The sequence below is a fragment of the Hoplias malabaricus genome, chromosome 3 (assembly GCF_029633855.1).
Source record: "Hoplias malabaricus isolate fHopMal1 chromosome 3, fHopMal1.hap1, whole genome shotgun sequence".
In the NCBI taxonomy this organism is placed as follows: Eukaryota; Metazoa; Chordata; class Actinopteri; order Characiformes; family Erythrinidae; genus Hoplias; species Hoplias malabaricus.
The window spans coordinates 34,025,842-34,047,244 of NC_089802.1; the positions used below are offsets into that span (position 1 = coordinate 34,025,842).

The 21,403-nt window shown below is 40.8% G+C and overlaps 2 protein-coding genes across 2 annotated transcripts; one reads left to right on the top strand and one right to left on the bottom strand.

The window, feature by feature from the left end:
* The first annotated feature begins 288 nt into the window (after positions 1-288).
* On the top strand, positions 289-3,948 carry egr2b (early growth response 2b). Its single transcript, XM_066665531.1, has 2 exons — positions 289-794; positions 1,949-3,948. The coding sequence occupies exons 1-2, from the start codon at positions 653-655 to the stop codon at positions 3,034-3,036; spliced, it is 1,230 nt and encodes a 409-aa protein (XP_066521628.1). The 5' UTR covers positions 289-652; the 3' UTR covers positions 3,037-3,948.
* A 919-nt stretch (positions 3,949-4,867) lies between these two features.
* On the bottom strand, positions 4,868-7,350 carry adoa (2-aminoethanethiol (cysteamine) dioxygenase a). The gene has a single exon (XM_066665104.1). The coding sequence runs from the start codon at positions 7,079-7,081 to the stop codon at positions 6,299-6,301; it is 783 nt and encodes a 260-aa protein (XP_066521201.1). The 5' UTR covers positions 7,082-7,350; the 3' UTR covers positions 4,868-6,298.
* Positions 7,351-21,403: the final 14,053 nt, after the last annotated feature.

Consider the following 21,403-nt stretch of genomic DNA (forward strand, 5'->3'; position numbering starts at 1 on the left):
ATTTATTATTTATTTGTTAACTATATAATTGTGTCAAATTGTAGTTAATAAGTATATAATAAATTACATTAATATATATATATATATATATATATATGCTATGTCGGTGTGTTAATATTTTGTTTATTTATGCTCGTCTTTTTATTATCTGTAATATCTTGAGCTTTTTTTATTTTCTCTCCATTAACCTCTCGGCCACGGGCTTCTTCTCCATTCAGAAAAAAAAAGGAAAAAAAGAAGTGGCTCTCCGTGTGGCGTCACCTTTCGAAGAGGACCAATCGGCGCCCTCGGCGCTCCGCTCGCACTCCTTGTATGGTCAGTGACGTCACGGCACGTCGGAAGCTCCGCATAAATACATAGTGCGCGATGGCACACTCACATATACACACGCGCGCGCTCACTGTCAGTCAGTCAGTCACACACTCGGTCCGGTGAGCAGAGAGAGAGTGAGAGACAGACAGAGAGAGAGAGGAAAAGTGTATTTATGTGTGTTTGTAAGTAAAAGTGTGTGTGTGTGTGTCTGTGTGAGGGGGAGAACACACTTACACACTCTCACACAGTAAGAGAGAGAAAGAGAGAAACACAAAGTTTCCACGTGAGTTCAGAATACAAAAAACAAACAAGAAGAAACCGCGGTCTGTGCGCGTGAACCATGACGGCGAAGACCCTGGAGAAAAGCCCGGTTTTCGTGCACCCGCTCTCGGAGGGCGTTTATTCTGTGGATGAACTCAGCACCTCGCTCACCGTCTTCCCGAGTGCGGACGCGCCGGCGCACTACGAGCACATGAGTGCAGGTAAGAAAATGCACTCAGACCAGATCTGGGGGCACTTTTACTGGACTGAGGGGGCAACTCACAGTGACCTTTTACATTGTTAAAAAAAAAAAAAGAGTGAAACAGGGTTAATATTCCTTTTATTTACTGTTGATCTCAACTTAAACTCTGCTTTGCACTGTTGCATTCCAACTGCTTTATTGAGTAGACCATTCAATAACAACTAATGTGCTTCACTCAGTATAAGAAGGTGCTCCATTTCTGCACTGTGCGTTCTTGTGTGTGGATTTTTAGTTGTGACCCTACTTGCTCTGTACTGCAGGTGATTGATACTCCTTGCTTGTAGACTGTTAGATATCTGGCTGCGTTTGCTTGTGCTTGTTTTGAGTGTGTTTACTGTGTTGGATGCAGTTGTTGGAAGAAGGTGTAAGTGCCACCTTTGGACCAGATCAGAGACTCGATTTTCAGGGGTGGTATTCCACAATGTGGCCAGAAAATTTAAGCCCAAATTGAGAAAGTTGAGGACTTTCCAGTAGAAATGGTGATCTGCACTAAAGCTTGAGTTTGAGCTTAAATTTTTGGGAAAATAGAGAACACCTTGTTTTGTGAAAAAAGTCCTGGTCCCGGAGGTGCTTTTGAAAACAATAAAGCTGAAAAAACAAAAACAAAAACCCACAGTTTTATTTCCAATATTGATAACAAAGAACAAGAACATCCTCCAAAGGGATAACCTCAGCATGTCTTTAGCAGATAACTGAAAAATTATTTTCTTATTACTATTCCATGTTTATGTTCTTCTAGTATGCTAGCATCAAAAGTAAACAGTAAATGTGTATCTAAACATGCAGAAGTGTGTTCTCTCTTGAAGATGTGTTCTTATTTTCACTTAAAAAAAACAACAACAACAAAATAATAATATAATTAAACCAGGCACATCCAAACATTGCATACAGGTTTATGATGATGGTATGAAGGGCTCAGGGTGTCACATTCATTAATCATTATTAACAGATGGAAATTGGATCATGTGTGGTGTCCGGCGATGGTCTGACGTCCTGTCCAGGGTGTGTTCCTGCTTGCGCCTGCCTTTACCTGCAGTTGCTGCAGCAGTACTCTAATACTGTGTGGGTTGTTCACATATGAACTAAGTGTTCTTTGCTGCTCTTCTCTTGCAGATGGCTTGATTAACGGTGATATGAGTGCGGAGAAACGTTCTCTAGACTTATCCTACGCCAGCAGCTTCACCCAGCCTGCAGCCCCCCGGAATCAGCCCCTTACCTACATGGGCAAGTTCTCCTTCGACTCGCAGTATCCGGCCAACTGGAACCAGGAGGGCGTGATCAACATTGTCAGCGCGGGCTTCCTGGGCATGGCCCAGCCTTCCTCAGCCTCCTCCTCGCCATCCTCCTCCATATCTCCGGGTCACTTCTCCAGCACCCTCAGCTGCACGGCAGCCCAGACCCAGGCCGACATGGACCACATCTATTCCCCTCCACCTCCTTATTCAGGCTGTGGGGAAATGTACCAGGACCCTTCAGCATTCCTCTCAACGTCGGCCTGCCCCATCTCCTCATACCCACCTCCATCCTACTCCTCACCCAAAGCTACAGGAGATCCCACCAGTGTCTTCCCCATCATCCCAGACTACACCGGCTTCTTCCAGCCGCCGTGCCAGAGGGATATACCCTCTATTCCAGATCGGAAACCCTTCTCCTGCCCGCTGGATTCCTTCCGAGTGGCTCCACCTCTCACCCCCCTCAACACCATCCGGAACTTTACCCTGGGTGCCCCTCCTGTGTCCGAGGGTCCTCGGCTTCCAGCTGCGGCCTACGGTCCCCAAAACCTTCCACTGCGGCCAATCTTGCGGCCTCGGAAGTACCCGAACCGTCCCAGCAAGACTCCAGTACACGAGCGGCCATACCCTTGCCCGGCCGACGGCTGCGACAGACGCTTCTCTCGCTCAGATGAACTCACGCGTCATATTCGCATCCACACGGGTCACAAGCCCTTCCAGTGCAGGATATGCATGCGCAACTTCAGCCGCAGTGACCACTTGACCACGCACATCCGCACACACACAGGCGAGAAGCCTTTTGCCTGCGACTTCTGCGGACGGAAGTTTGCCCGCAGCGACGAGCGCAAAAGGCACACCAAGATTCACCTGAGGCAGAAGGAAAGGAAGTCATCCACAGCTCCTGCAAACTCAGAGCGCTCCATCAGCATCGGATCCTCTGCCGTCTGCTCATCAAGCTCTGGTCAGTAAGTTCCTCCAAGATCAGCGGTTCCCAGCCACTGTGTAGTTTGATGTTGCTTTCCTTGCTCCCAACACACCCCATCAAACTAATCTGCCTATTAACAAACTTATCCAGAGCTGAGGGGCAGGAAAAATCAACCATGCAGAACACTGTTTCAGGAAAGTTTGGAAACAACTGCCCTTATGTCTGACAGGGCAGGACGCAACACTAGGACACAATCCACATTCCAAACCTGCAGCAAAACTGGGGGGAAACCAGACTGAAAACCTAACGGACATGAATGGGGGACACTGGATGCACAATTCCTAGAGGCACATTTTCCTTTACTGCTTTTTCTATTCACTCCCATCTCAGACAGACTGAACGCACTTTCTTTATAATATTTAGGTCAAAAAATAATTTAATGTGGCATGCGGGACTACATGTTCTAATTAAAAAGTGCAATGCACAAACGGTTACGAGAGAGAGAGAGGACTCTTGTGTTGGTCTGTGGGTATTTACAATGCTACAGCCTCAAACTTGCAATAATGCAAAAAAAGACTCAAAGCGTGTTTCTATAGGCGAGCTGAACCTAACGTAGATTTATTGTGCCTTTGTATTGTCTTTTTGTACATAGCAGCAAACCTGCAGAGGCTTTGAATTAAATTGTACAGCGGTCCTTTAATAAGAGTTTTTGAGAAACAGAAGTATATATTTTTGTATAAAAACTTTTGTGTTTTGTGTTGCAAGTGTTTCCATTGTGGTAAAAGAGGGGGGAAAAAAGCCTGTAAATAATTGGACTCATACGTGACGCTTGTTTTTGTGGATGTTCACACTGATATCCTGTATCTGGAATGAGATAACTAATGCAGGTCAGTGGCTTGCTGGCCTAACTTTGTCATTGTGAAGATACAATAATAAATAAAACCTGATTGGGATGTTTGTGCTGCAATTGCTGTGCATTAGTATAAGTAGGAAAATGTGAAGTTGACCTCTGAAAGGGGGTTCCCGCTTTTGCATCCGTCATTTCTGACTCACCATCTCACAAGGGTGAGCACCCACACACACTATTGGGTTTACAGTACAAAGCAAGAGTTATTGTGTGTGTGTTGATATTTCTATGCAAGATTATAGCTGAGTTAGGGAAAAACACTGCAAGACATCAGGCCCAAAAAAAAAAAAAAAGGTCAATCAAGCTGAAAGCCTTGGAGGCTTTCATTTCAGCCTTTCATGCATTCAAGTTTCCATATTCAATTATTATTAAAAAAAAAAAAAGGGCTGGCAGCAATACTACAGAATAGCACTTAGGGACATCCCCCAGGATACGTATTGCCAAATTTAAAATAAAATTCCCCCAAAGAGTATTTTATGGTTGCAAACACTAAAAGGACTGTTAATATTTTCATTCTTTCATAAACAGCCCACAACAAACCCCATTTATCCCTTCTCTTCTGGCACAGCATGAAGCATCATAGCTCTCCCTGGGAACACATTCAAACAACACTTGTAAGCAATAAACGAACCCTGTGTAAATATATATATAGAGAGAGACACACAGATTCACAAATTAGATTTTGCATGAAACTAAAATGGAAAACATTTGTGTTCTTATTGCGACCTGAATGTGGTTAAAACGACAACACTAAATCACACCTGCAGAGGCGGGGACAAACCCAGTTAGAACATGAAACTCTATTGTTGATGACATCTAAATATATATTGAGGTGATGGGCAATAGAACATATGTAGTTTTACTTACTATGAACATACATCTTCATATGAAGCTTTTCTAAAATGCACCGAAATTAAAGCAAAGGAACAGAATGTGTTTTTCAGACTAAACGCGGGATTGAGAACATATACAGAGGTATATGAATGTTAAAAAAATAAAACACAGTTAGCTTCATTTATTAATATTAAAACGCCCTGGTATTGATGTAATACCATAGTTTACAAACAGCTACATCCATAAATGGTTGGTTTGGAGAAGTCAACAGGATGAAGGCAAGACCTCTACAAGCCTCTATACCCAACTGACCATTCAACTGAAGCACAGAGTAATCGTAAATAGTATATGACAAATTTCTCATTGTGTGTGAGCTATGCTACTGGCACCAGTCCACTCAGCCGACGGGCCACAATCTTCAGGGACATAATTACAAGTAATTACCATTCAAAGAGGACAAAATCAGATTACTGCACACCAGCATGCTCTCAACAGTGGAACAGTCCAGAAGAACAAAATGTCCATTTTTATTCCGTTCACAGAACCACATGTGTAAGTCCTGAACTTATGAAGGGGACGAAAAAGATAATATCTGAAATCTGTGGTGAAAATTTAAAAAAAGTGATTGCTTTGACTCACTTTGAAGCTCCATAAATTTTTAATAGCACCTTTTACCAGCTTTCTGCATTACAACTGTCCTCCATTTACAACTCAATTATCTCTGCCACATACAGAAGTAGATTTAACAGATGTGAACGCCCTGATGAGCTTCTAGTGTAAACTCCAGCACAAACGTTGTAACCAATACAAGGCCATAATTAAAGAGTCTGCTATAAAAATTAGTTCACTGTGAAACCTGGTTTATTATCCGTGACCTCCTCCTTAGTGTTTAATGCATGATTAACATTTTTTTCTCAAGCCCGTGCACGCAGTTACCAGTGACATCGCCAGCACCCATGACAGCTCATGAGCAATTCATAATGACAAGTCAAAGTGTGGAGGCGAAGATCTGGTTCACAGGGAGAGCTACAATCATGCAGCAAACAATGCACATCAGGCTGGTTGACAAAGGCCCCAGGAAAACATGATAAATGCAAACCTCATTTACATAGTGCAGGCACTGCAGCTGCTGCAATTTAAAGGCATTTCCCGCCGATTAAAAAAATAAACTTAAAGTTGAATTATGACCATTTTAATCATACTTCAAAGTCAATATATAAAATTTTGGCATTATAATGCTTTATAACTGATTGCAAAAAAAAAAAAAACTTTTTAAATAAATAACACACATGTAAGTATTAGAGGTTATGTAGTGTGTACACAATCATAGTATATATATTTAGAGCAAGATTACATTCAATATTCAATATAAAGGCCATTGGTGATTTTTATGCAGACCATATTTCCCCAAAACCACAGATGACAATGTCAGGGGAGCAGAACTGTAGATAATGTCCACGATGTACCATGAGCTCCAACCAGTTTTTCTGATGGAGGTTTAGAAATAACATCTCCGTTGTGTCTGACTAGTGCCCAAAGTGGAGACCCAGGCAAAAAACAGCCTTCTAAAATGTCACTTGGGGACCTGGATAAGGCTCTCCACCGCACCAGAATTCATCCGGCTGAGGAATCTCCAGCAGCCACGTCTCTTCATTGCCGTTTCCCCCATCAGGGTGTATAACTCTGTAGTAGTGGCAGTCTCTCCCTTCGTCCAGATCATATGGCGGTGCCAGGATGTCAAGAAAGGCAGCTGGTCCATCTACGGCCTCGATCTGGTGCAAGTTATCCCTCAGAGGTGTCAACAAGCATGGGCCACTATGCTCCGTTAACTCGCATGTGGACCTACGCACTGCCAGCCACACAGGGGCTTGCTGGGACTGGGGTTCGGATTGGGGGGACTGGGAGTTGGGCAAAGACTGGGATGGGGAAGAAGGCCCCCCTCCCCCAGCCTCAGAGGCATTTTCAGGTCTCTCCTGTTTATCAAAACACCTGATCCGTAACTTTCCGTACAGTACCTTCAACATACCGTTCATCCCCGGGTGGTCGTGCAAAGGGATGACAGCCCCCCTCCTCAGCAGGAACACGCCCATGCTGAACGCGTCCGTTTCGCAGATGTGCATGTAGCTGACCGGCGCTTTGGCGGCGGAGCTGGAGCCTGCAGCCGCGTTCGAGCTCCTCTTGGGCGGCGAGATGTTGAGGTCCGCAGCTCGGAGCTCAGCCAGCAGTGCGGAGAGCTCCGAGCGCAGAGCCGAGGACGATTTACTGTCCGCGGGAGAGCAGTTTTTAAAAGTCGCCTTAGCCTTGTTGGCTATCTGCTGGATCAGTGGAGACTTACCGTTCCGCGGCATTTTGGGATATTCTCGTAAAAACCGTTACGATTGGACGGTCTCGAGCCCCTAGACTCGCCAAAACTCCAAGCACGGAGTCGCTATTCCTGCTGTTTTCTCGGACGCCTCGACAGCCGTAGATGTTACTTAAACGTTAGCAGCACATTAAAATGTCTCAATACACTCAAAGTACGGCTATTTTGGGTCATTTTTACTGTTTTTTTTTTTGTAATTAAATCCCGCACACTCGCTCCTCCACCGCCCCATTCATGTCTATTCGATCCACACGTCCGCAGCTACCGCGCCTGCGTAAATAAAGCGAGGCTTCATGGGAGTTGGGGTTTATTTACATTTGAGAGCTGCGCTTGAAAACAAGCACTGCTTCACTCTAGCATATAAATCCTACAATATGTGTCGTCGTTACATACCTGACCACTACATGTTAAATGCAAAAACTTAAATATGCCAATGCTTTATCTGTATTTATGATCGATCTGTGTTGTCGAACTACAATACCCAGAACTCCCGCTCGAATCCCCTCTCTGGTGAGTAAGGGGTCCGTTGGGGCATTCAACCCTTTCCCTTCCCCCCACACCCTCTCTGGACCGCAACATCATGTTTTTCTCCCTCCTTTTTCTCTCTCATCTCTCGCGCTGAAACACCCTTCGCATATAGCTGATAAAATAGGATAGTATAGGATTACAAATAGGGCTTATAAAAATTCACATCCACTCCACCTTATTACCTGAACACGTTTATATGATGTGTTTATCATAATATCTATCACTATCTATCTTATCTATCTATCTATGGCCTCTCACATATTAGGTGTAATAATGCCTGCCTGCTTATAAATAAATAAGCCAAAAATAAATACACTGAAGACTCATAAACATTATGTCTAAATTGAATTATGTAAAACACAACCTTGTATTTCTAAAATATTATAATATTCAATTAAACATATTCAGAAGGCATTTGCATAGACCTATTTGGCCATGGGAAATATATTTTCACACCCCCCCCTCTCATTATTTTTATTGATAATTTAATGCTGCTTACAAAGATAATTTGTGAGTTTTCAGAAACTTCTTTTCATCAACTAAAGGTGAATTATTGATTTAAGGAGGATGCCCAGTATAAATGTGAAGCTCCCTTGTCATGAGGGACAGAGTTCCAGTCATCAAAACTTCAACTCATCAAAACCCCATGCACACCTGATCCAGATCATAAGCTCATTATCAGGCTCTTACGGTGGTGGGGGTTGGGGTTAAATATGATTGAGTGTGCATGAGTGAGTGTGTGAGTGAGAGATTGATTACAATCCAGCAAATAATTAAATTCCATGCAGATCAGTAGAATATCTGTCATTATTTCATGGTAGTCTACGATAATTTGTGTATTTGCTGATTTTATATATTTTGTATTATTTATATATATATATATATATATATAAATCTCTGTACCTATAATTTTTGAGTAGAGATTTATCATATTCCTGTATTGTGTTTTTTATTGTGTATTGTGTCTTTGCTGAACATTTCACATAACACCCACGTTTAGAATTATATATAAAAAAAGAAATTTCAAAATGGGTTCCCAAGGGCTTTATGGATGTACAGTGTACAGGTTGTACTGAGACTCTACTTTATTTCTTCACAGCCATGTCCAGGATGCATGAAGCCCAGGTCAGATTTAATCTCATTAAGAAAAACAGGCTGTAAACAGTCATTTTGGGAAAGAATGAAAGAAAGGGAGAGCTGGAGAGAGAGAGCGAGAGAGAAGTGAGGAAGTGTGGCTGGGCAGAGCTGGGCACTCGGACTCAGTGAAGTGTACCTTTCGACAAGTGCCACAAAAGACCATCCTCTTGAGAAATAATGAGGCCCTGCGCATTTACGCTGAACACAGCTACTTCCAAATACCACTTCCGGCAGCGGTAATTCAATTAGACCCCCACTCTCAGCTGCCAGGATATGGAAATCAGCTATGATGACACATATCAGAGATCTTTTCACCACAGTCGTCTTAAAGGTAGATTTTGGAGAAAGAAAACAGCACAGAACCATGGTAATGCATCGTTTCATTGCCGTATCATTCAGTAGAAAATGGCATGTATTTCATATTGTTTTGAATGTGTGTGATAGGGTTCTGTTAAAAATTAATTTTACAATATAAGTTCTACTTCAACACATGACCTCTTCATTTCTCAATCAAAATGACAATTAAAGCTGGAATAGAAATTTGCAGGTCATTTTGTTGAAACACTCTTTACAACCCAATAGCAACTAGTAAATTAAATAATCTGGTGACTTAAGTAAAAAGACTTGTTATCTATGTTGGTCACAGGATTGTAAAAACACTGTCACTGCTAAACAAAGAAAACAAGGACAGAATAAGAAGGCTTCCAAATAAAAAAAGAGGCTCTATGAAGCCAGCGGTGGAGCCAGATGTATAGATCTGAACACAAGAGAAGAGTTTAATTTACTTTAAGCCTTATAGGGAACATATTTCCCCACTTTTTGCAAATAAAGACAATCCAGGGTTCTTAAGAAAACTGTCTGTGACATGCTTTTGTCAAAATACCACAAGGGTCAAACACATGTTCTGTTCAAGGCATGTGAAGCCACACAGTGCTTTGTAGCCAGTAATGTCTGAAAGCACAATCTCTAATGGGAACCCCAGGTTTTGGAAACCACAAAAATGACACCAGTATGGTTAACGATTGTTTATCATTGTATATTTTTGCACGTTGATGTTGTTTGGTTTTGGAAAAGTTCACACAGATCAGTAAAATATTTTAATTCCTTGTGGAACTGTTCAGCTGTCACTGGCTTCTTTCATCAGCCACCGATCCAAGGAGCATTTGAACCTCTTCAAAATCGAGTGTAATTTTATGAGTAGCCATTGTGAGTCAGATAAAAACAAATGCGAACTCTAATGTAACTTGTAAAGATTTTACAAACAGAGTTTGTGCTGGATGTCTGCATTTAGATGTGATTGACCAAGTACCTCTGGCTAATCAGAGCTCTGCAGGATTTACATGTCATAGTTATTCCCTAGGAACTAAAACAGTTCCAGGCACCATATTTGCCTAACAGAAAAGCAAAAAAGCCTAGTAGAATAGTATAGGTCACATGCAGTGGAAAAGTGCCATTAACTAAGGTTTGTCAGTGCTGAGGCTGGAGTAGCAGTAGCAGAGGCTGTGTTCTGCCTCATGTGAAGTCTGTGAAGCCTCACAATGATTTTGAACCTGTATTTCTTAAGGTAAACACACTAGTGTTCCTTTAAGGTCAAGTTTATCTGAGACTACAAGGGCATTGACCCTGCTATTCAGTCCAAAAGAGGTTTCATCCTGGCATCTAAAGGGCTTTAAGTTGCTTTGCTACATCTAAACTGAAACAATCATAAAGGCTTCTGAATTTTAAACAGTATTGTATCCAAAGACATATTACAATATTTTGTTGTGCATACATTCTCAAAACTGAAAGGCATATCTTATGTAGACAACAAAGCATGTTGTAGATGTAATCTATGTATACTCCACTGCCCTTATAGATGCCCCATTGTTAACTGAGACACATCTGAGACCAGCATGTGTCCATTACTTTGACAATAAGCAAGTTTTTCTGAGCCAGTGGCTAAAGTCCGGGGCAGATAAAGGCAACATTATTCTCCGATATTTAAAATGTGCATTACTTACATAGCGCAGGAGTCAGCGAGCCTGGACTTTCATACTTCTCTGAGAATTCCAGCCAAGAACCCTGAATGAGCGGAGTGATTCTTTGCCTCAAAGTCATCTCCATAGAGAACAAAAAGACCCAAGCGCAATGAAGGTTCTTATTGTTGCGCTCAGTCTGTTGTCTGTTCTGTCATGTTTGTTAGTTTATGCATATTCTTGCCATACCACAGTCTTTACTGTCTTCTACTAACTAAATGAGGGAAGCAGTAACTGAGAACTCTACAGATTATAAAAATGCATGAGCCGGAAAAAATACCTGCATCGCTAAAAGGAACAAGCCAATGAAAATATTTGTTCTTTACATAGAGTGAGCTCTGTTTGATTTCTATAGAATTTGAGCATCTTGTGAATAAGGCCTTATTTTGAATGCAATACATACGTATGTTTTCCGTCATTGGATGAGCTTCCACAATTTGAATTGGTTCCATTTATTCAGTATAAGGAATACTCACAATCACAATGGATCCAGATCGCTCTAGTGGTATTCCAGTAGGATGTCACAGCTTGGTTACTGCAAAATGACTCAGATGAAGTGAAAATGCTTTAACATGTTCTCTACAGGGAACAAAAGTAAACATATGGTATTTTACTGCGTTATTTACTGTATTTATTTATTTTTATTATTATTTTTTTTTTATTTGGGGGGTTGGGGGGCGGTGTTATAAAAAAGGCCTTAATGCCATAGAGCAGACTGTATCCACATAAATATTTCCAGGAATCCAAATGAAAAATCCAAAAAAAAAAAAAAACTGTGCTACACTGTTTATATTGGCTCTCTGCATTCATATCTCAGTCCCAGAGAAATCTGGGTCACTCACTGCTGGCTGCTGTCTGCAGGTCAAAATCAGTGTGTTGATAATTCAGAAAATAGACATGGAGAGTGGCCCCTAAACACACACACACACACACACAAAAAAGAAAAAAAAAAAAAACAAGGATACGATGCTGGAACATGTCCTGAAAGTGAAATATGACGCATTTCCTTGTGTCTGCAAATGTGATGTACAGTCAGTCACAAGCTGTTTAAAATAGATATTAATTAATCCAAGGGTCCCAAAATATTCTGGACTTTAAGGCCTTTTTTTATTTAAAACAAAATTAAGCTTAAACCATCATTTAAAATGGCAGATATATAGATACGATCAGATCAGATACAGGCATGCCCCTCAGTGTCACAGCTTGACATAGAATAGTCCACCAACAAAATATATCCAGCCGACAGCATCCTGTGTCCACTGATGAAGGACTAGAGGACGTCCAACACAAACTGTGCAGCGACAGATGGGCTTCTGTCTCTGACTTTACATCTACAAGGTGGATAGATGAGGTAGTTGTGACAAATTGAACAGTGAGAGTGTTTGAAAACTCCAGCAGTACTGCTGTGTCTGATCCACTCATACCAGCACAAATTTAATGTATATCATTCTTCATGCCACCAAGCATGAATGGTATCTTACACTTAAGATAAACATAATTGGAAAAGTTTGCCAGGGAACCAAAGGTGCTCCTTCTATGTGATCAGTCCAAAGCATGCATTTCAGTTCCACTTAAGTGTGTATTGGATAGAAATTTAGACTTTAAAATCATGATATATGAAATGCTCCTGTTGTTATACAGCCATGTGTTTTTGTCTAATGGTGTGAAAAAAAACCTTTACAGCTAGAGAAGCTTTTTTGTTATTTCATTTAATGTTTGAAACACTTTTGACATCCTGATAGCAAGAATTATAGTAATTATAGTAATTATAATAATTATAGCAGATGTAGGCCTGTAAAAATCAAATAATTCAATTAGGCCCACCTAACTTTCATGGCTCTACACACACACACACACACACACATTGCAGAAAGCTAGCAAGCTAGTAAGACCAGAGTGGCAGTAATGTTTACACCTTTAACAGCTATGCCTTTGGCTATACCTATAACCACTCGCACTGCTAAATGAAGAAAGAAACGCAAAACAAGCAGGAAACTACGTGTTTGCTCAAACTCTTGTGGACTCCTAAAGCTGTAGTCAGGCAGTGCACAATCAGGAGTTTGTGTGGGTGGTTCTGCAAAACTTGCAATTTGATCAATGAGCCAGACCTTCTGCACATGATTGTTGATAATGTTTACACTGACCCCAGAAATGAGAATGTCCCATAATGAAGAAGTCCTCAAATCCAGACTTAGGATCTAGGTTCCAGGCCAGATATATAATGGTCTGCTAGTACTGCTAATGTACTAGACTGGCCAGGTTTAGTGTCATAAAAGCCAGACATTATAAAATCCCGACCTGGAACCTGGATCCAAGATCTGGATTTGAAGACCTCTTCCTTAATGGATTTAATCGATCACTTCCTCTATATGTGGCTTACCCAGGATGGATGAGTCAGATATTTTTGGGGGAGTTACCTACAGCTCTACTTGCCCAGCAGTAAACAATGTATAGGGGATATAATATGACGCTCTTGGAGCTCCTGCCTTTGTTTCAGAGCTCTGGTGCGACGGGGGTGGGTGGGGGGGGGCACCAGGGCTGCTGACGTATTTACCCATGGAGAAGTTGTTGAAGGCGGCTGTGGTCTTTGAGCAACAGGTCCTGACAGGAGCAGTAAGATCCTATCTATCACAGAGAGAGAGAAAAAGAGAGAGTCTTTCACGCTTGGCCTCTGAACCGGAACAGGCATAACAACGTGCCTTTGAATTAGGAAAGATGAGGCCTGATGTTCAGCCGCCCAGCGAAGGTGTAATAGGTGTTTTTCTTATCACTTTAGTGGATCACAGCTCTGACAGGCCCACTGTGAGAGAGGGATGAGTCTTGGTCAAAGCTTTGCCCCCACAGTCAATAGGCCCCATTTGTTCTCCGATGAATACACACACGCTATAGAATCAAACCACAGAGCAGAACAACAGCAGCTATCAAAGCAGTAGCACAGCTGAGATACAGTGATCTCACCAGTGGTTTGTGGTGTACACATTTAGGGTTAAGAATGAAAGGGTTTAATATGGGTCTTAAAAAACCCAAAGCCAAAGAGCCTAATTATTTAGGGATGTAAACGTGATACATGCTTTAATGTTCACTGCACATCAGCAGAATGAAACAGGGCTTTTAACCACACACACACACACACACACACACACACACACACACACACAAAGTCTTGTGTCTGAATTGTGGGGACATTACATAGACTTAAAAAAAAACTACAAGACTTACTTTGTGGAGACTTACCATTAACTTTTGCGTAAATGTTTCTAGCTGAACCCTAACTCTAACCTTAACCAACCTTAAAACATGCCTCCACCTTAAAATGTAATGATTTACACCAGCTGGTCCCCACAAGGAAAACAACAAGGCTACACAATGTGAGCGTGTAAACATGCTTTGGTTTTCACAATATGACATATTCCAGGTATACACACACACACACACACTAGTAATTAGGGGGAGTGAACATACATACACCCAGAGCAACAGGTAGCCACTTCTGGATACCAATTGAAGATTAGGTGCCTTGGCTTAAGGGCACTTCAGATGTGTAGGTTATTGGAGGAAAAAGCTCTGTTTCTTTACTTCCACTCCCATTTTTCCTACCAGTCCTTATCCCACTTCTCTAGATTTAGGCCTCGGGTGCCCCAGTGTGTGTCACAATGTGTGTCGACTGGTGCTACGCCTTCAGTTTAAGCTATGGATGTCAAACTTTTAATTTGGTAATTTCCTCTATGTTCCAGTAGTATGTTTGTGCTAAGCTAATATATGTTGCCTGCTCTAGCCAGATCTAGGCAAATTTGTGAGTGTCGAGAGTGTTCTGTACTGTAACACAAGGTGTTGCCTCCAAAAACTATGTTTTTATGCTACAATTAGGTTTAGACATGACTATCTTGGGCTACAGTAGATTTGAAATAGTGCCGCATGTTGACAAACTGCACTATATGGACAAAAGAATTGGGACAGACCACCTAATCATTGGATTAAATCCATTTCATCCAACTTCATTCATACTTCATGTGTACAAAATCACACACCTAGCTATGCAGTCTGCCTTTACAAACATTTGGGAGAGAGCTGGTCATACTGGAGGCTGCAGTAATTTCAAGCATTTTAAGATGGCACCAGGGTTCAGAAATGAATTGAGAATGATCGCCAAATTCCAGTTCAATTCTTGAATTTGAATTAGAATTGAGATTGCGCAGGAAGTGGAAATGAAATTAAAATTTGAATTGCAGGAAGTAGAATTGGAATATATAGGCCTTTTTTTTTTTTTTTTTTTACCACAAATTAACATTAAAAACATACTCTAAAAAGCAGATCATTAAAATTGTAATATCTTTCAAACAACACTTCATTTCCCAGAATACCATGCTTTATCCAAGTCTTCAAAATAGTTGTCCAAACATTTAGGTCAGTCCTTAAAGTTTGAAATGTTGTCCTCGCTGGGCTTCACTGCCCAATTCAGCTGTCAGCATGTGAACTAAAAATCATTCAGGAAATTTTGTGAGGTGTTAGAACCCTTTGAAGAAGTCACAGACTGCTGTCAGGCAGAGAAAGCTGTCACATCAAGTTTTGTTATTCCTTATGTTAGTGGACTGAGACATGCAATCAAAGATACAAAGATGACTGGGAACAAGAAGTCTGTGTCCACCTTACAAACCTCACTTGAGAGATGACTAGTAAAATTTGAGGATATGGAATGCTTTCAGATGGCTGCAACACTCAATTCAAGATTTAAACTAGACTGGTGAAGAACAGATCATAATCAAACATCTCCTGGCTGCAAAAGTTGGGTCTGTCTTTCCAAAAATAAGTGCCACTTCGGACATTAGGAACAACAAGGAAACACCCCAGACTCTTTTCCTACATGGAGACTCAAACAGCTGCTGTCCCAACTGACACAGCCTCACATGAGCTCCCAGGTACTTGAGCACACCATGTTTGGCTGAGGATGCCGATCCTTTATCGTTTTGGAAATAAAACCAAACCTAGCGTTACTTGCATTTAAATACCTGGCCATACCTGCTTCCTCTGCACCTGTTGAGAGGATATTTAATGTTGCAGGTAAGATATTCAGACCAGAAGAATGGCGTTTGAGGAACTGTTAACCGTTACATGCAATAATGTTATACTGTAAAGTACTTTAATAAATGGTAATTGCATTTACCAAAAATGTTTCATTTGATTACTTTGAAATGAAGATTTTGCTAATTATTCAACATTAAGGGAATGCTTCATATTAGTGTCTGTACTTCCATTTGGAAGAAAAATGTATGATAAGTGTGTCACATCCTCATTGATATGTGTTAAGGATGAATTTCTCTGAATTGCAATAAATTCAATTCCATTTTCTGTAATTCCAATTCCAATTCAATTCAACATCCTGTAGGGTGGATTCAATTCAAATTAATTCATTAAAATGTCTTAAATATTCCAGGTAGGCTCTGGACCCACTGTGACCCTGAACTATATAAGTGGTTACAGATAATGAATGAATGAATGAATTTTCTTAAATTCTGAAATTCAGAATTTTGCACAGCCCTGGATCTCACCATTGCAGCAAGTCAGTTTGTGAAATATGTTCCCTCTTAGATATCCCATTATCAACTTTGAGCAATATTACTGAAAAATGGATGTTGTTAGGAGCCACAGCAACTCGGCCACAAAGTGGCAGGCCATGTAAGGATGCAGAGCAGGGTCGCAGAGTGCTGAGAGTGCATAACACAGTTAGAATTCCAAACCTCCTATTATAGCTGCAAAGGGGGACCAACTGCATATTAATGCCTGTGGATTTAGAATGGAATGTTATAAAAGTTAGATGTATTGTATGGGTGTCCCAGTATTTTAGACTATATAATGTATAATCACATTCAAATCACAATTGGCTCTGACCAAAGCTGTAATTTATGGGGTGGACTGGAGATAAGGACTCTAGGCTGTAGTGGAGGTGAAGCACTGGAGGAGGATGGTTGCAGAGTCACTTACAATGTCCATCCCAGGCAGGCCTAAGGGGCTCCCCATTGCTATGCTAATTTCCCCCTTGTCAGCAGAAGCTGGCCCTGTCAAGGTGGACCGACATGGAGGGAGGGGCTGGTGGGCAGGAAGGGGCCACATCCCCACTACAGGGGGCTTTCAAGCTTTGTGAAGAAAATGATGTATGAGACAGCGTCTCCTTTGGATCCTGAGGAGAACACGACAGAGAGGGCCGAGGCGAGAGAAAACACCGTCGGCGTAATGGAGACTGATGGCCTTGTCCTGTCTCCCGGTTATTGTCAGGGATCAAGATTGAAATGGGCCCTTCATACGAGGAACCTCATCCAGCTGGCGGCTGCCGTCTGCCCAGCACGCTGCGATGTCCACTGGCCTTCCACCCGCCACCGGCCAACTGACAGCTCTCAGGACCCTTGATTCCTCCATGGCTCTCTGTGGCATTCCTGGCATTTTCCCTGCATTACTCTCCCAGGTGTGGGACAGTCTCGGGACCAGAATGGTGGTCAGAAGGGGAGTGGACCAAAAAAACATTCCTTTGTAACCGAAAAATCCCAAATTATCTGGCACAGATTTTTGGTATGAATGTGCAGTCCTCTCTAGGATCTCAATCTCTATCTTGAATCTACAGCAAACCTATTGCTACTTAATAAAAATGATCATTACCGTGAAATAAATATACAAGACAACTTTTTTTTTAGTTTTTAAAAAACACCCAGACATATAACAGCACAGGAAATGAAGTGTGTATCCCTCAGTTCTTGTTGGTTTTGGTTCATTTTGGTCTAAAATAAAATCTAAAGCTCCAAAGTCATTGTTTACAACCCAGTCACCAAGCAACAACACAAACAATTAAACACCTCAAATGTTCAATTAACAGGAAAACAATAAACTACCAGAATACAAGTTAAACTGAATCCAAAGATTACTACATATATTACTAAATAGAGTATTACAAATATTCATAACACTCTTAAAATGTATATTCATTATAATTTATAGTTAGATTATGTTCACTACAGTGAGCTCCCGTCCACTGGTGGTGCAGCACAGAACAGCAAACTTCATTCAACCTCTGCTTCGTCATGATACATAGGCTTCACTTAATGTTACCAATCAAGCCACTTTCTTGCAAACAATGACAAACTGTCATGGGACTCGGGAAGAGAATAAAACACTGTGTCATATTGACAGCAGCATATGTAACAGTTAGTGACGGCTTTCAAACGACCAAGATATCGTAAAATCTGATCTTTCCAAATAGAAGGAAGTTAAAGAGGTGGCTGTGACAGTCGGTATAATCATTTTTATCTTAAATAGCTTCCTGAATGTGTAGATGTCCTATTCTAATCATTTTAAAAGGGCAATAATATTTACCTTTGTCAACCCCCCCGAAACACACACACACACTCACCTGAATGCAGACACATTTTAATCTAGTTTAATCCATGCTTCTTTTTGTTCTCCCTGTGTCTCAGTGGGTTTCCTCCAGATGCTCCGGTTTCGTCCCACAATCCAAAAACACACAATGGTAGGGGACTGGTTATTCGAAAGTGTCCATACGTGTGGTGCCCTATTTTGGACTTTTATAATTTACATTGCATAATGCTATATTTTGACTTACACTTACTTCCATATATAACGCAAGGGGTTTGGGGTTTAAATGGTTGTATACATTGTGAAATGATATTATTTACATAAATTAATTAATAATTAAATTAAATAAGGTTTTTGCAATGTTTTGGATATATGATAGTAATAGAATTAATGCCTAGTATAATAGTGTGTGGATATTGAGTGTGCCTATGAGAGAGAGTGTGTATATCTGCTTAGAAAAGTCCCAGGACAGAGTGAAATCTACACAGTGACAGTTGAATGCATCCACCAGAGGTTTTCACTTCCTCCAGCTGATGAGTGTGTGCATGTGTGTGTGGGTGTGTGTGTGTACATGTGTGTTAATGAGCGCACTCATGCAAGAGTGTACGTGAGTGACTGTCGAAGAATAATGGATGTTTGTCAGGAAACACACATGAAGTTGGAACAATACAGTGGACTGTGCTGCTTCGTGACTCTAATCAAATGGTGGGCCGGGGGTGGGGGGGTGTGGGGGGCACAGTAATAAGGACATGCAGCACAAACATCTGAATAAGGACAGGGTTTACAGGATGATTCATTTCCTGTCATGATACGAGAGTGGGCCCTGGACCTATCCGACCGTATGTTTTTCATCCGAGGTGTTTGAACTCATCAAGCATGGTAAATGTTTTCTAATGGCCCCTGAGATGCCTGAGAGTGTCCATTACCTTTCCTTTAATCACGCTACCCGCCACTTCTGTTATTCCTTTCCTGATCTCTACTGGAGCAAAATGAATGATTAAAAATATAAAACAAGAAATGTACAGAACAATACAACATTCGTTCATATGTCCATCCATCCATCCATCCATCCATCCATCCAGCCACCTACGTTGGGTCTTCACATGAAGCTGACTACTTCTTGTTATATTATTACTCAATGTTTTGCTTCTGTGTTGTTCCACATATATTTGAGACTATTGCTCAACAAGACTTGTTTAACACATCGTCACTGCCCTATGACATACACATATCTCCTAAAATGGTCATTTCTCAGGAGAAGGAATAACACCTTCTTCACTTTCAGTGGAAGTCATTGAAGTAATTCTATTGGTCCATTCATCATGTGATTTTACATTTGAGCTGCTGTGTTCAAATGATGCAGTAAAGTAAAAAACGCTCAAAAATGCAGATGCATGTTTTTAACTGTACAGCAGCGAATGTAACGCAATATCAGAAGAGAATTACCAACACAAAAGCACTGTTATTGCTACTGAAATAATAACTGTTATATGCATATTAGTTACATAGTAATAATACAACAATTAAGAAATAGAACACAAGAAGGTAAGTAGAGAATGGCCATCGCAAAAGGTAGCATCAAGGCAGCTATTTAAACTCCTGTATATGTTCCAGACTTCAATTACTGATATATTAGTTACATAGTAATTACACATCAAATAAACAAAATATGTAATTTGAACATAGGAGGGAGTGCAATAGAAGTTTTTCCCTCAAATTTGAAAGCATCCTTGGGTTCACTGAAAGAGTTTTTAAACCCTGTGTCCACTCACTGTCCACTCTGTGAGACACTCCTCCCTTGTTGGTCCACGTTGTAGATGTAAAGTCAGAGACAGTAGCTCGTCTGTTGCTGCACAGTTTGTGTTGGTTGTCCTCTAGTCCTTCATCAGTGGAGACAGGACTCTGTTGTCTGGATATTTGTGGTTTGTGGAATAAAGATGATCCACCATGAAACTCAAACCTGCTCTGTGGTGGTCTTCTGGGGTCCTGACCATCGAAGAACAGGGGGTAAGGGGGCAAACAAAGTATGCAGAGCAACAGATGGACTACAGTCTGTAATTGCAGAACTACAAAGTGCTCCTGTATGGTCAGTGGAGCTGAGAGAATGGAGAGTGTAGAAACAAGGTCATAATTTTATGGTTGATATTACTATCACAATTGCTACTTTATTGACATATTTATGACCTAGTATTTACCTGATAACAAAGTAATAGAACACAAGGTGTGCAATAGAACACTTCGATCAAAAAGGCCTCTAAGACCCCTTTAAATCCCCTATATTGACTTGTAGAGGCATTACATGACATATATTTCCATTCTAATCTAATAATACACCACTGACAATCTTATGACTTAGTAGTTATCTAATAATAAAGCTATAGAACACAAACACTGCAGTAGTGAATAGCCATCGCAAAGGCCTATTATTAATGTATAACAAAGGTAACACCCTAAGATTCCAGCACATGACCCACAATTCACTGTTGGCTTCACTGTTACTACATTACCGACATAGTAGTTACACAGTAATTACATGTCAAATAGCACACAAGGGAGTGCAGAATAAATTTATAATTACAAATGCCAGTATTGTGTAATACTTTGTGTAATGTGTAATTGTGTAATGAAATTTTAAAGGTGTTATGTGGCCTACACTTCAATTCCAAATTCTTAATACATTACCTACAAATTAGTTACTTACTAGTTACATGATAATAATAATAATACAACACAAGGCTCAGTGCAGTAGAGAATATAAATGCAAATTTCCATGATAAATATATAACAAACATAAACTCTTTTAATCTCGTATGTACTCATAATCCTTTAATATTACATACATAGGCTAGTTGTTACCCAACCCTAGAGCAATAGAATACAAGAGGGAGTTCATTAACACAAGCAATATCATAGCTGTGATTCAGTGGAACAACAGTGAGTGTTGTATTGGTTTTGTCCAAATGTTCTGCAAAATAAACAAATCAAGCAGCTTTGTGCATTGTTATTAAATCTGTTCCAGTAATACACGCCCAGCCGAAGCTACCTGCTTGTTCACCTACTTCCTATTCTAATGATCTATTCCAAACTGCAGTGAAACTGCTGCAACATTTAGGGTGGACCAGAGGCACTAGAATGTAACTACTGTTGCATTTAATGTGGACAAGAGGCACCAGAAAGTAATTGTTGCACTTGTTATTACTAATTCAATAATGTGGAAAAGTAAATACAAATATGAAGCTGATTTACTCGTATTATATTGGAGTTATTAA

What these genes read in the sequence shown, in the direction of transcription:
- egr2b (XM_066665531.1), top strand. Translation starts at nt 653, where the DNA reads ATGACGGCGAAGACCCTGGAGAAAAGCCCGGTTTTCGTGCACCCGCTC. An exon ending in CTACGAGCACATGAGTGCAG is followed by an intron (nt 795 to 1,948) that starts GTAAGAAAATGC and finishes CTTCTCTTGCAG; the next exon opens with ATGGCTTGATTAACGGTGAT.
- adoa (XM_066665104.1), bottom strand. Translation starts at nt 7,081, where the DNA reads ATGCCGCGGAACGGTAAGTCTCCACTGATCCAGCAGATAGCCAACAAG.